General features: G+C 30.9%; 1 protein-coding gene and 1 non-coding gene across 2 annotated transcripts; one reads left to right on the forward strand and one right to left on the reverse strand.

The window, feature by feature from the left end:
- Positions 1 to 642: 642 nt before the first annotated feature.
- LOC126735085 (E3 ubiquitin-protein ligase TRAIP) lies at positions 643 to 11,941 on the reverse strand. The gene is made up of 7 exons (XM_050438983.1): positions 11,714 to 11,941; positions 2,022 to 2,234; positions 1,712 to 1,972; positions 1,535 to 1,657; positions 1,229 to 1,481; positions 1,051 to 1,167; positions 643 to 991 (listed from the first exon to the last, which is right to left on the reverse strand). The coding sequence occupies exons 1-7, from the start codon at positions 11,824 to 11,826 to the stop codon at positions 749 to 751; spliced, it is 1,323 nt and encodes a 440-aa protein (XP_050294940.1). The 5' UTR covers positions 11,827 to 11,941; the 3' UTR covers positions 643 to 748.
- Positions 11,942 to 12,101: 160 nt separating this feature from the next.
- Trnaq-cug (transfer RNA glutamine (anticodon CUG)) lies at positions 12,102 to 12,173 on the forward strand. The gene has a single exon. It is a non-coding gene; the product is annotated as a tRNA-Gln (tRNA).
- Positions 12,174 to 12,762: the final 589 nt, after the last annotated feature.

Raw genomic sequence — 12,762 nt, forward strand, 5'->3', positions numbered from 1 at the left:
ATCTATGCGAATTATAATAGTTTTCATGCACATCAATACTCCATTGCCATTTATAGCAATTCTTATTTATTTGAAAACTGCTATTTAAAATCACACATTTGTAAAAATATGCACAAAAAAGTCAGACCTTATTAAGCTTTCATTTACTCCCTTTTCTTAAGGAGTTCGTTGAGCTCAACGAAAACTTATCATTGAAATAAAATCTTAAAATATTTTAATTTAGTAATGTTTGTAAGAAGCGTGTCTTAATGGCTAAAATATGGCTTTGGTAGAAATGAGACTGTCAGAGCAAATACATTTAACAAATTAACATATAAACAATAATACATGTTAAATGAGTTAAATTTATTCGTCTAACTTGTTGAGAAAGTTCAACTATACCTCGGCAATTAGAAACACGAACCCAAGTGCGACGTATAACTTTCAAAACAAGCACGATTTTTAGTTTTTGTTAACTGCTAATAATTTGCTTGAAAAGTGAAAATTAAAATATCAGGGACAATTTAGTTAGAGCCTGGTACAACCTCTCCCTCTGCTGCTTCGTTAAACTTTAAGGCACAAAAGTTTTAAGATGGCATGTTAATTACCAAAAAATTAAAATCCAAACACTTACTGCCACTCAGAAATTGTAATAAAGATCACTTGCAAAAATAAACTAGTATAATGTAAATTAAAGAAAAACATATTAATGATAAATAACTAAAATATTCAAAATTAAAAAAAGTATTTATACCTACAAACTAATTATTTAGGAACTTTTATTTAGAAAATCCTCCATTTTCCTATTTGCCTTACCGGCTTCTGCCGACATCTTTTTAAACCTAGAAGATGCAGAAGATTTGGAAGTTTTTAGTCTCTTGGTGGCTTGTGATGTTGGAAAAATTTCTTCTTTATTCGATCCACCGAACCCATCGTAGGAAGTATCTGGTCTTTTAAAGTTTGGTTTTATTGACATCTGTTGTACAGATGTTCTTGGTTTGAATATTGAAAACTGCAAAAAACATTTTTTTTCATTAAATATATCACCATATAGATTAAAATATTACTTACTTTACTAGGATCTTTATTAAGTCCCATAGTTTTTGATCTTTGGATGCCGAATATGCCCATACTTGAAGCCGGCAGAGGCGAGTCATCTTGTAACTCATCTAATTCCTTGTTTTCATTCTGTAAAAAATTCATTAATTTACTCGTTGATATAAAAAAAATCAATAAAGTTTGCATTTACTCTTTTGCTCTGTGATGTTCCAGAACAAGGGGGAGTAAGTGAAAGAGATTCAGACAGATCTATTACTTCCTCCTTCCTTTCTGTTAGCACTGGGGTTCTATTATAGTTAACTGGACTTTCTGATACAATTCTTTTAATACTTCTGCTTAACGACTCGTCTTTCGAATTCGCTTTTTCTTGTAGTTGTGTAAATTTCTCTTTGAGGTAAGCCACTTCTTTTTGATAATTTATTTGCAATGTATCAAGTTCCTTTCTAAACCAAAGAATTAAAATTTATGGAATTTGCTAGATAAATAATATACTTACTTAACACTATTATACTGGCACTTCAATTCACTAAACTTTCTTTTCTCTTGGGATAGTTCATTTTGTGTTTTTTTAAGCTTACACTGATAGTCTAATTTCTTATTGGTAGTATCAATGAGGGACCTAAAGAGCTTGCTCAAATAAATTATCATGTGAATATTATGAATGTTACCCTACTTTTTTAATGTAGCAGCCAACAGTGCCAGATTGTCAATGCTAGTTTCATTTCTAATAAGATCTTCCACTTGTGACCGGGTACTACTCACAGCTTTTTGGACCAGTTCAACATTTTTCAACTCGTTTCTTAAACTAACTGCTTCATCCCTGTATTTATTCGCCTGTTGAGCTTCTGTTTTAAAAAACTTAATTTGATCTTTAAGAGCTACTATAACTGATTCATGGCCTCTCTCATCTGCTTCTAACTTTTTTATATACTGCCTAAAAACCACTATTAAAAATTTGCAAATTTATTGCATTAACTTCATGCCTAAGATTTTTGTTTTGGGTGCTCAACTCTTTATTTTTGGTTCCCACACTTTTTACTTCCTGATCTTTTAGCTTCATATTCCATTCTAAATTTTCAATTTTATTCTGAAGTACAGAACAGTCAACTTCGTTGCTTCCTGAGGACTGGGTTACAAAGAGGCGTACAAGCTGTTTGTTCGTTACTTTTGTCCTGCATTGCGGGCACGTTTTTGAACTAAAAAGGTAAGATTACTAAACTAAATGTTAAAGTGATCAATTTAAAAGTGCATAAAAAGATACAATGATGCTATTAAAATAATACATAAGATGTAACTGGAAATGTACATTAGTACAAAATTTATTATAAAATGCACATGAAACAAATTAAGAATGCAATTGGGAAAATGACACTTTTAAAATATTGTAACCAAATACATCTGAAGTGTTATCTGTGCAAAAACAAATCTTTGGAGGATATTGTACGATCTTGCTCTTCATCTTACTACTGTTTTTTATAATCTCAAAAAACTGCTGCTTTAAGTAACTCTTGTTTAAGTAAGCCTGTCACCATGTATTTAAACAAAATATAATTATTTATTTGTATTAGTCAAGTGCTGAATAAATAAATATTGCTAATATAATTTAATATTAAGCCTTAATAATTAACTTTTTCTTCACTTCTTTTCCAAATAATTTTATTTTATAATTTTACATAGTGACTGTGAAATATAGCCATATGATTAAATTCCATAAATTTGACTGAGAGATATAAATTATATTTTCTATTAAAGATGAATGGTAATTAAAAAATATTAAAATAAAAGTGATCAATCAAGTGGATTAATAGTAGATAAAATAGTCTTAAGAAAAAAAGGTCTAAATTCATTGCTGGATGAAATCAATTGAGAATGCAAAAAAGCTCTTAACTTATTGTATCCACATAATATATTCATCTCAATATTTATATACATCAGAGAATAAAGTTTAAAAAGCATTTAAAAAGCTAGCTAATGTCAAAACTGAAATTCAAATAAATCTTCTTAAAAATCATTGCTTCAGAAAGTTTTTTATATGTATTTTAAATGTAGTAAGAGAAAATGTACAAATTATCAAAGGTAGTTTCTTAAAAGTTTAACCCACAAGAATTTGAATCATCTGAACTTTTGATCAAGTCTCCTGTATGGTGAAACATTAGTGTATCAATATGGTGGCCTCATTATGTCTAGTATGTAGATGGATTAATTAATTCCATAAAATCAAAATTTTGAGTGCCAACACACTCAACACGCACACACACACTCATCGTTGGCGCTTCTACGGGGGCCAATGAAAAGGTTCTCCAGGAGCTCCTTAAAAACGTCAACTTTATTATGTCTGATGTAGCGGCTTTAAAATCAGCTCAGTCGGGATTTACGGACTCGCTAAACTTTTTTAGTGGGAAAATAGACGATTTCTCAGTCCAAATGGAGAAAGTAAATACTCTATCTAAGACTGTGGGGAACATGCAGCACGAATTGATCGAAGTGCGTAAGGAGTGTATGTCTTTGAGGTCCCAAATTTAATTAATGCAGCAAAATAGTCGTAAATATAATGCTGAATTATGTGGCATCCCCGAGAAGAAACAGGAAAACGTCCTCACTCTCGTAAAGGAGTTAGGTTCTTTCATTGGGAGTAACATTCAAGATGACAATATCGTATCATGTCATAGGGTTGCCAGATATGCTAAGGGTACAAATAGTTCAACACAACCCAAAAACATAGTGGTCAAATTCTCATCCGTAGCTAAAAGAACGAATTTATTAATGCCGCTAAATTGAAAAGAAATCACGGGTTAAAGGCAACAGACTTAGGATTTGAACATGGCCCAAAAATATTTGTTAACGAACACCTTTCAGCCTACTATAAGCAACTTCACAAGAAAGCTAGGGAATTTTGTAAATATTCTAACTTCAAATTTTGCTGGGTGAAAGAAATTAAAGTTTTCATAAAGAGGGACGAGAATAGCAAAGCCATTAATATTATTAATGAGGACACTCTGTCTTCCGTGCTAGCATCACTATAAACCATATCTTCTAATTAGTACTTTTGTAATTTCTTGTGTCAATTTACAACTTTTTTTTTAACGACTTCGTCTCAGCAATTTTTTATTTACTACCAAAACACCAGAGGCCTTAGGACAAAGACAGTAGACTTCTATCAGTCTGCCTGCACCTGTCTATACGACTGTATCTCAATAACCGAGTCTTGGTTAAATCCCAACGTTCTGGACTCGGAGCTGTTTCCTGACAACTATAATGTTTTTAGACTTGATAGGAACGCTAACATTAGTGGCAAAAGTGATGGTGGCGGTGTCTTATTGGCGATTCGTGACGTATACCACACGGAACTTGTCTCTAAGTGGTGTAATTCTAACACAATAATCGAAGACATATGGGTGAGCGTTACTATAGAGGGGGGCAGAAAATTATTTTTATGCACTGTTTATATTCCACCTCCGGCGGCAGTAAATAACTATCTAAACTTTTTGTCTAAACTAGAAAATATTATAAGCACTAATATTAATAGTTAATTTTTAATAATGGGTGACTTTAATCTACCTAATTTAATATGGTCACAAAAACCGAATGTTAAGGATTTATTGCCTATCAACGCCACTGATCCTTGCAGCAAAGCATTTTCTGATGCTTTTTACTTTAATAATCTTAAGCAATTTAATCACGTCTTCAATGCTCGTGATAAAATTCTGGATCTTATTATTTCTAATTCTACAAAAGTTATTGTAAATAAAAGAATGGATCCATTTGTGCCTGAAGATAGCCATCACATGTCTTTGGATATAAATGTTAATTTAATATCGGAGAAAAACATTATTAGTAATTCATATACCAAGTTAAAATTTAACAATGCCAATTACGACACTACCCTCTATGGTTTTCCAAACACACAATCAATCTAATTAAAAATAAACAAAAGGCACATAAAATGTGGAAACTGTACCGAAGACAATCTGATTACGACAACTTTTCAAATTTACGCAAAACAGTAAAGATTAATATACGCAATGATTACAAAGATTATATTTATAAAACAGAAATAAACATTGTCAAAGACGTTAAATATTTCTGGTAATTTTTTCACAACAAAAAAAACACTAAAAGCTTACCAATAAAAATGAAATTTAATGATCAGGAAGCTTCGAATTGTGTTGACATTAGTGAACTCTTTTCTAAGTATTTTAGTGGAGTATTTGAACCTTCTGAAACACCAACTTTAATTGAGCCTAGTCAATGTCAAGAATGTTTTGTAGTTAACAATATTGATATAAATGACATTAAATCCGCACTTATATCTATGGATCCTAAAAAGGGACCTGGCCCAGACGGTTTTCCTTCATTTTTTTTGAAGTCTTGTCCTAGTTTGTGCGAGCCTTTGCATATTTTGTATAATCAATCTTTATCCAGCGGCATTTTTCCTAATATTTGAAAAACAGCTCAAATTGTGCCAGTATTTAAATCTGGAGAAAAAACTTATGTACGGAATTACAGGCCTATTTCCCTACTTAGTCACTTTGGTAAACGTTTTGAATCTTTGCTGTTAAAACAATTATTCTTTAAGGTCAAGGAAGCTACTGATGTTAACCAACATGGCGTTTTCCAAAAAAGATCGGTAATAACCAACTTAATACCATTTATTCAGAGTATAAATGAAAGTATGGATAGTGGTCTGGAAACTTGTGCCGTGTACACTGACTTTTCCAAGGCTTTTGATAAGGTATATCATCCTACACTTTTCGTGAAGTTGGAGGATTTCGGTGTGCACGGGGCTCTGCTCAAACTCATTAAAAGTTATCTAACAAATCGCTCTCAGTACGTTGTCGTAAATGGAGTAAAGTCTTCTTGTACAACCGTAACTTCAGGAGTACCGCAAGGTTCTCATTTGGGACCGATTTTGTTCTCAATTTTTTTAAATGACATTGGTCAATGTTTCTCTACCTGTAGATATCTTGCATATGCAGATGACCTAAAAATCTTTACAACAATTAAGAAGGTATCAGATTTTCGTGCCCTGCTATCTGATCTTGCAAATTTTGAAAGGTATTTATTAATCCAGAAAAATGTCATTATATACTTTTTAGCAGAAAACTATCTCAGACACAAAACAAATGTGATGTCTATCTCGGGGGCACTATCCTGAAGTATGTGGAGTTTATTAAGGATTTAGGTGTGACGTTGGATTCCAGACTGCTCTTCGACGTTCATATAGAAAACATTGTTCAGAAAGCTCTAAAAAATCTAGGTTTTATAACTCGAATTACAAAGGGTTTTAGTAATCAATCATCATTAATATTATTATATAATGCGTTCGTTAAACCTACTATAGAATATGCGACAGTGGCTTGGAATCCGATGTATCACAAATATATTGACCAAATTGAAAGAGTTCAACGAAAGTAATTTTCGCTTTAATAGACAGAGATATTTTTTACTTACTATGATAACTTAAAATTTTATGGTATGAAGCCCTTAGCGAGTCGTAGAAACAATTTTGATTTAATATTGATTTATAAATTTATTAATAATTTAATAGACTGCCCTTTCTGTCTGGAAAATTTACATATCAACGCTAATCCTTATATTTTGCGTAATAGATCGACCTTTAGCATCTCAAGATATTCTTCAAACTATTTGTCTAACTCTCCATTGTTCAGATGCGCCCGTAGTTTTAATAATTTTCAAGAAACTAATTTGAATGATGATATATTTTTCTCCAGAATGGCTTCATTTAAGCGATACTTAAAAAATTCTACCTAATTTCGTAAAGAACGATAAATATTGTCCTTTTTTTCCCTATTGTCATTATTCATATGTATATATGTTTTTTTATTGTTTATAAGAGATACTATTAAATAAATTAGTTAGGTTTATATTGCTTGGTGTATTTGTTAGGTTTGGTAAAAATGTAATGTTTGGCAAAGCGCTTACTTGTATTTAAATTCATAAGATACTTTGTGCTTTCCTGTTATTGGATTGCTTAGTCTATCTGTAGGAGAGCCATGTACTTAAATAAATAAATAAATAAATCACTCTTATCAGAATGTGAAAACATACAGTGCACAAGCACTATGACCTAATATTAGCTTGACATAGATTATATTTGAGTGAAAGAGAGAAAAATATGCCTAGCTTAAAGTGGAATGCTGCTCATGACTTTTCATACCATCCAGTTTGTCTATTCCAGAGAGATTTAGGGTCTGGGTGCAGCCTCACTAATTTAACCTCCTGGTTTACAGTCTCAATTGTTAGAGGTATGGATACAGACAATGAAGTCATTTATTTACTGCAAACTTGCTATACAGTCAAACCTTAACTTATACTAATACTTAAACTTAAGAATCTCACAATGACAATTAATTTCAGTTGTATGATATTAGGGTTGGGGTTAATCTGAAAACCTGTCATCATTGTTTTTGAATCTTTGAAATTAACATCAAATCTGTTGTATTCTAATAGGACTATTGGTTCATCAGAAAATTTGCAAAATAAGTCACATCTTAATTACCTAGGTGTTTAAAAAGAAGGACATGCTCTGCAAGTCTCTGAATTTAAGCCAGAATATTGCAATTGAACATCCTAAAGTAGATAAAGGCCACTTGAATCCAAAAAAAAAAATATATTAAGAACATTGGTAAATAACCTTAATAGAGTTTATCAAATTGTTATCTCACTGGCTTGTAAATCAATTGTTTTAGAGGGATGAAATTTTTTACTGCCAAAAAATTAAATAATTAATATTTCTTGTTCTTGCAAATCTAATAAATAGAATTGTTACTAATAGTAAAAAAATCAAACTTTTTACAAATACAATTTTTTTTTAAATACCTACACATTTATTCTAAAAATCAATACACTAGTACCCAAGTGAAACTTTAAAATTCTAAAATGTAGCTTTTTAATGTATTTTTAAAAATCACTGGCACAGCACTTTTGAATTGTGAATGAAGTGAAGTTAAAATCACTCAAGCACTTAAAAATTAATATAATTTATACTTCTTGTTCCATATGTGTAAATTTGGCACTTATTAGAACATATCCGTAACTCAGAGCAAACGTGTATTAAGTCCAAAAAAAACATTTTTTCTGGTTTTTATAGAAATATTATTTAAATTTCCCGCTCTTTTTGCCCATTCAATCCAATGGTGATTTGGACATAGAATAGCGAAATTAGCATATTGTAAACCGTATTAAGTCCACCCAAGTTCTAGAGCAAAACAGTATTATATTTATTTTCTAATATTAAGTCCAAGATGATATCATCCAAACATTAAGAGAAAAACAGTATTAAGTCCAAACATTTGTTTCTATTTGATTTGTTGCGTTTTATCATTCAGCGTTTAGAGTCAACAGGTCAACACGTGTTTTGTTAGTTTTGCGGTAACCTAAAATTATTGCTTTTATTGGTTAAAAGCATAGATCTATTGGTATTAAATAAGTCTAAGTGTGCGATTTTGTGTTAGTGTTATGTGCAGGACTACCTACTTGATATTTTAAAAATGGAAGAAAGATCTCGAAAGCTACTTTGGATGGCATTAAACAATCCTAGCAGCCCTGAGCATTACGGTGGTGACACTGTAGAAGTATAATAATATGAATGCTCCCAACATAAGTTCCTTCTCTGCTCCTTCCCTCACCACTTTATTTTTTAAAATATAAAGAAATGAGCGTTGCAAAAGGTATCTAGTATTTTGTACAAATCATGGCAGATAACACAAAAGAAGACAATGTTATTATATCTCCAACATTTGCAAATAGTAATCCTGCCGATAGCCATATAGCAGGTTGCAGTACCGCGAATCAAGGACTTGAAGAAATTTTGCAATTGTCACATGTTTCACAGTCCTCACGTGTAATAGGCGAAGACGAAGAAGATCCATTTGCCGAATCAGGTAGTTCCTTTGTTCCCAGTAGTGTTTCAAACAGTGATAGCAAATCGGTGGCCACAGATGAAAATCAAAAAGAAGAAATTATGGAAGAAGACAATGAGCTAAAGAATTTAAAAAAGGGAAAGAAGTCTGTAAGGAATGAATCGTCTTGAAAAGAAATGTGCGAAAAAAGAAGAGAATGGCTGGCGAAAAGTATAAATCTTCAAAGAGTAAGAAAATCATAAAAGAAAAGAAAGTTAAAGAATCTTGTAGGAATTGCCGTTTAAAATGCAACGAAAAAATTGCGGGTCCTGAAAGAATTCAGATAAATCAAGATTTTGGAACCAAGAAACAACTATAAATCAAAAACGACAATTTTTATGTTCTTGCATTGAACTGACTTCTATAGAACGAAAGAGAGAACGCACAGGAAGTCGTTCCGGAAAACGGCTGTACAATTTGAAATATTTTTTTACTCTTAACAGCAATAAATATCAAGTTTGCAAAACATTTTTTTTTGCGTACATTAGATATATCCCAAACAATTTATCAGGTGTGCACTTCAAACACGCCAATCCAGTGGAATTGTTAAATGTGACAAAAGAGGAAAGCAGCCATCAATTAATAAAAGTAGTGATGATGTGAAAAATCACATTCAAGAGCATTTCACATAATTTCCTTGTGAAGAATCCCACTACAGTCGCAGAAGAACCGCAAAAAAATATTTGGGAAATCATCTTAACATTTCAACAATGTATAGGATGTACAAAAAAGATTGTGATTTAAAAAATCTTTTACCTGAAGAAGTTGGCAAAGAATGGCTCTACAGTCAAACTTTTAACACTGAGTTTAATTTGTCATTTGCCCTTCCATCAAAAGATACCTGCGATGTGTGTGATGAGTTTTTCATTAATCTAAGACAGTCAGATAATGCAGATGAGAGGCAAACTTTACAAGCTGAGTATGAATCTCACTTATTGGAAGCAGATAAAAGATACAAGCTTAAGAAGGCAGACAAAGAAATGTCAAAGAATAATAAAGAATAAAAAGTATTAATGACTTACAAAAATGCCTTCCCTGTTCTAAGCTTACTAATTCTCAGAGCTTTTATAGTCTTAAGCTATGGTGTTTTAATTATACCATTTATGATTTAACCGAACAACAGGCCAATTGCCTAATGTGGGATGAGTCAATTGTTGGGCGCGGTGGGAACGAAATGGCTTCATGTTTAGTCCAATACATACAATCTTTACCAAAAACTATATTGTCAATAATTATTTGGACTGATAATTGCCCATCACAAAACCGCAATTTACAGATGATGTGTTATTTTTATCTGCTTGCATTAAATCCCCATATCAAAGAAACAAGTCACAAATATCTTCTTCGTGGCCACACACACATGGAGGTGGATAATGTGCATTCAGTAATAGAAAGGGAAGCTAAAAAATGTCCAAACTTTTAAATAATAACTCCATGGGATTGGCTCCATAAATTTTTAATCTCCCAAACAGTATTCATGCAGGTTAGGAAAGATCAGCCTGGTATTTTGTTTTTTAAAACTAATTTTGATCAAGAATTTCAAAGCATGGACTTCAACAGAAGAGCAGCTAGAAAAAGTCATAAAATTATTAAGGATTCAGTAGTCTTATTACGGGATACTTTAAATCCAATAAGCACAAAAAAATTTAATGATCTGCAAAAACTTCTAAAGTGGGTGCCAGTAAGGTTTCATAATTTTTTCCAGAATCTCAAACATAAGGAAACCATTCAAGAGAATAATGCAGAGTAGTAAAAGTGACTGTAGTTTTTGAAAATAAAAAAAAAGGTAATTTTTTAAAGTTTTTTTTGTTTTATTTTTTCCTAATAGTTATGATGTTTTTATGTTAACCTATTTCTTAGAGGTTTTCCTAGAAAATGCCAATACATTTTTTTTGTTGTAAACTATTATTTTGTTTTTTTTTTTAAATATTAAGTCCAATATTTTAAAAAAAAATTGAAAAAAATTTATTAAGTCCAATTTTTTGCAAAAAGAAATACTTAAAAAAAAAACAAACAAAATATTTTGGTTTGTGACCTTACTAAGTATTTAAATTCTTTAATAATATTAAAAAACTGCTTAAACTATCAGAAAAATAAAATTATTAACACAATTTTTGTTTTGTTTTCGCTCTCCTATAAAATTCTTGATTTGTGACTTAATACACTTTTGCTCTGACAAATTCATCAAAATAGGTATGACAAATTTTTGAAGTTTTATTGAAAAGTTGTTCTCATAATGCTATTATGCAATATTAAGAATGACATGTGAGTTGACCATCACTTGAGTATAAGACATTTAAACAATAATTGAAGTGAGGTTGTATTATGGTATTAAAAACAATTATTTTTGCAAATAGGGATGCATGTTTGCGAATTCTGTTAATGAAAAATAGTTTCTTAGATATCTTCCATTGAATACACTAAAAATAATGTTTTAAGGGAAGTGTGTTGAAACACAAATCCAAGATATTTCATTTCATTTACCCATTCGATATCATTGATTTTATGAAAAGTTTATATTTGTATTTTTATGATATGTTTTAATTTAATCAATCTTGCTTTTGTTTTATATAATACTGCTAAATCTAGAGCTCCCTCACCCTCTCTTGTGAGAGCTCATTGGGCAAATATTTGCTGTTACTCAGTGACCCGCTACTGATTTTTTCTTTTTCTATTTCTCATTCATTTTTTTTTTCAGATTTTATCTTGATTTATCAATATTTAATTAAAGCAAAAAAAATAAGAACACTTACTTTTCAAACCAAGGGATTAGGCAAGTATAATGAAAAATATGCCCACATGGGGTACTATAAATATCAGATAAAGGTGTAAGAAAGTCACTGCAAATGGGACAGATAATATTCATTTTCTCGTTCTCTTCACATTTAAGAAATATTAAAGAATTTTTTGTTTGTTTTTATGTTGTTTACTATCTAACCGCCAGAATTTACATGGCCTAAAAATTAGACTTTTAAATATCGGTAGCTGCTGCCTTTTCGACTAAAGTAACTATAATTTTTTCACGTGTTTATTGTTAGGCAACCAGGTAAGCACGAGCTAAATAAGCCTCTTGATTGATCGGTTAGTTATATCATCTTTAATGTCCGTTGATATAACTGTAGCAACGCTTCGTTTACACAAGGTCCCATGGTGTAATGGTTAGCACTCTGGACTCTGAATCCAGCGATCCGAGTTCAAATCTCGGTGGGACCTGATTTTTTTTGTTTTGTTTTTGGTATGTAGGATTTATAAACTAATTTTGCTAATTCACCTTATTAAGTTCGTAAATTAGATATTTGAATTTAAGTTGTTTATTAAATAACAGTTTTTTCTAAGGCTAATGGAAAAATTAGTTTAATGTCATGTCTCTTGCACTAAGATTAAAAATAATTTTGAATATTCCCGAAAAAAAAAATCCAAAGAAAACGAATATTTAAAAAGAACAAATTTCTGACGTAGCCGTTGTAGTTCAATAAAGGACATTTTATTATGGCCACATTTTTACCCTATACATTCTAGGTACATGATAGTGATTTAAAATTTAAGATTTTAGTTTTTTGACAACCATCATCAACTTTTTTTTTTCTTATGGGCGCCATATTGGATTAGGTATATCAGATTTATTATTTTAAAGTCTTCTAAAGACGTTTAAAAAATGTTTTTCAATTCAAATTCAAAAAAATTTCGAAACCCTAAAAGAGATGGGGATATTCTCAAAATATCTTTTCAAAATTTTGTCAAAGTTTGAATGTTCTTTACGTACTGAAGTAATTAATGTTCGTAGAATATTTATTAGAGAATA

This window comes from Anthonomus grandis, chromosome 4 (genome assembly GCF_022605725.1).
Source record: "Anthonomus grandis grandis chromosome 4, icAntGran1.3, whole genome shotgun sequence".
Taxonomy (NCBI): domain Eukaryota; kingdom Metazoa; phylum Arthropoda; class Insecta; order Coleoptera; family Curculionidae; genus Anthonomus; species Anthonomus grandis.

Coding starts and splice junctions, on each gene's coding strand:
- LOC126735085 (XM_050438983.1), bottom strand. CDS start 11,826: ATGAATATTATCTGTCCCATTTGCAGTGACTTTCTTACACCTTTATCT. Junction 1,168..1,228: donor GAACATCACAGAGCAAAAGA/GTAAATGCAAAC, acceptor AATTTTTTACAG/AATGAAAACAAGGAATTAGA. Junction 992..1,050: donor TTAATAAAGATCCTAGTAAA/GTAAGTAATATT, acceptor TGTTTTTTGCAG/TTTTCAATATTCAAACCAAG.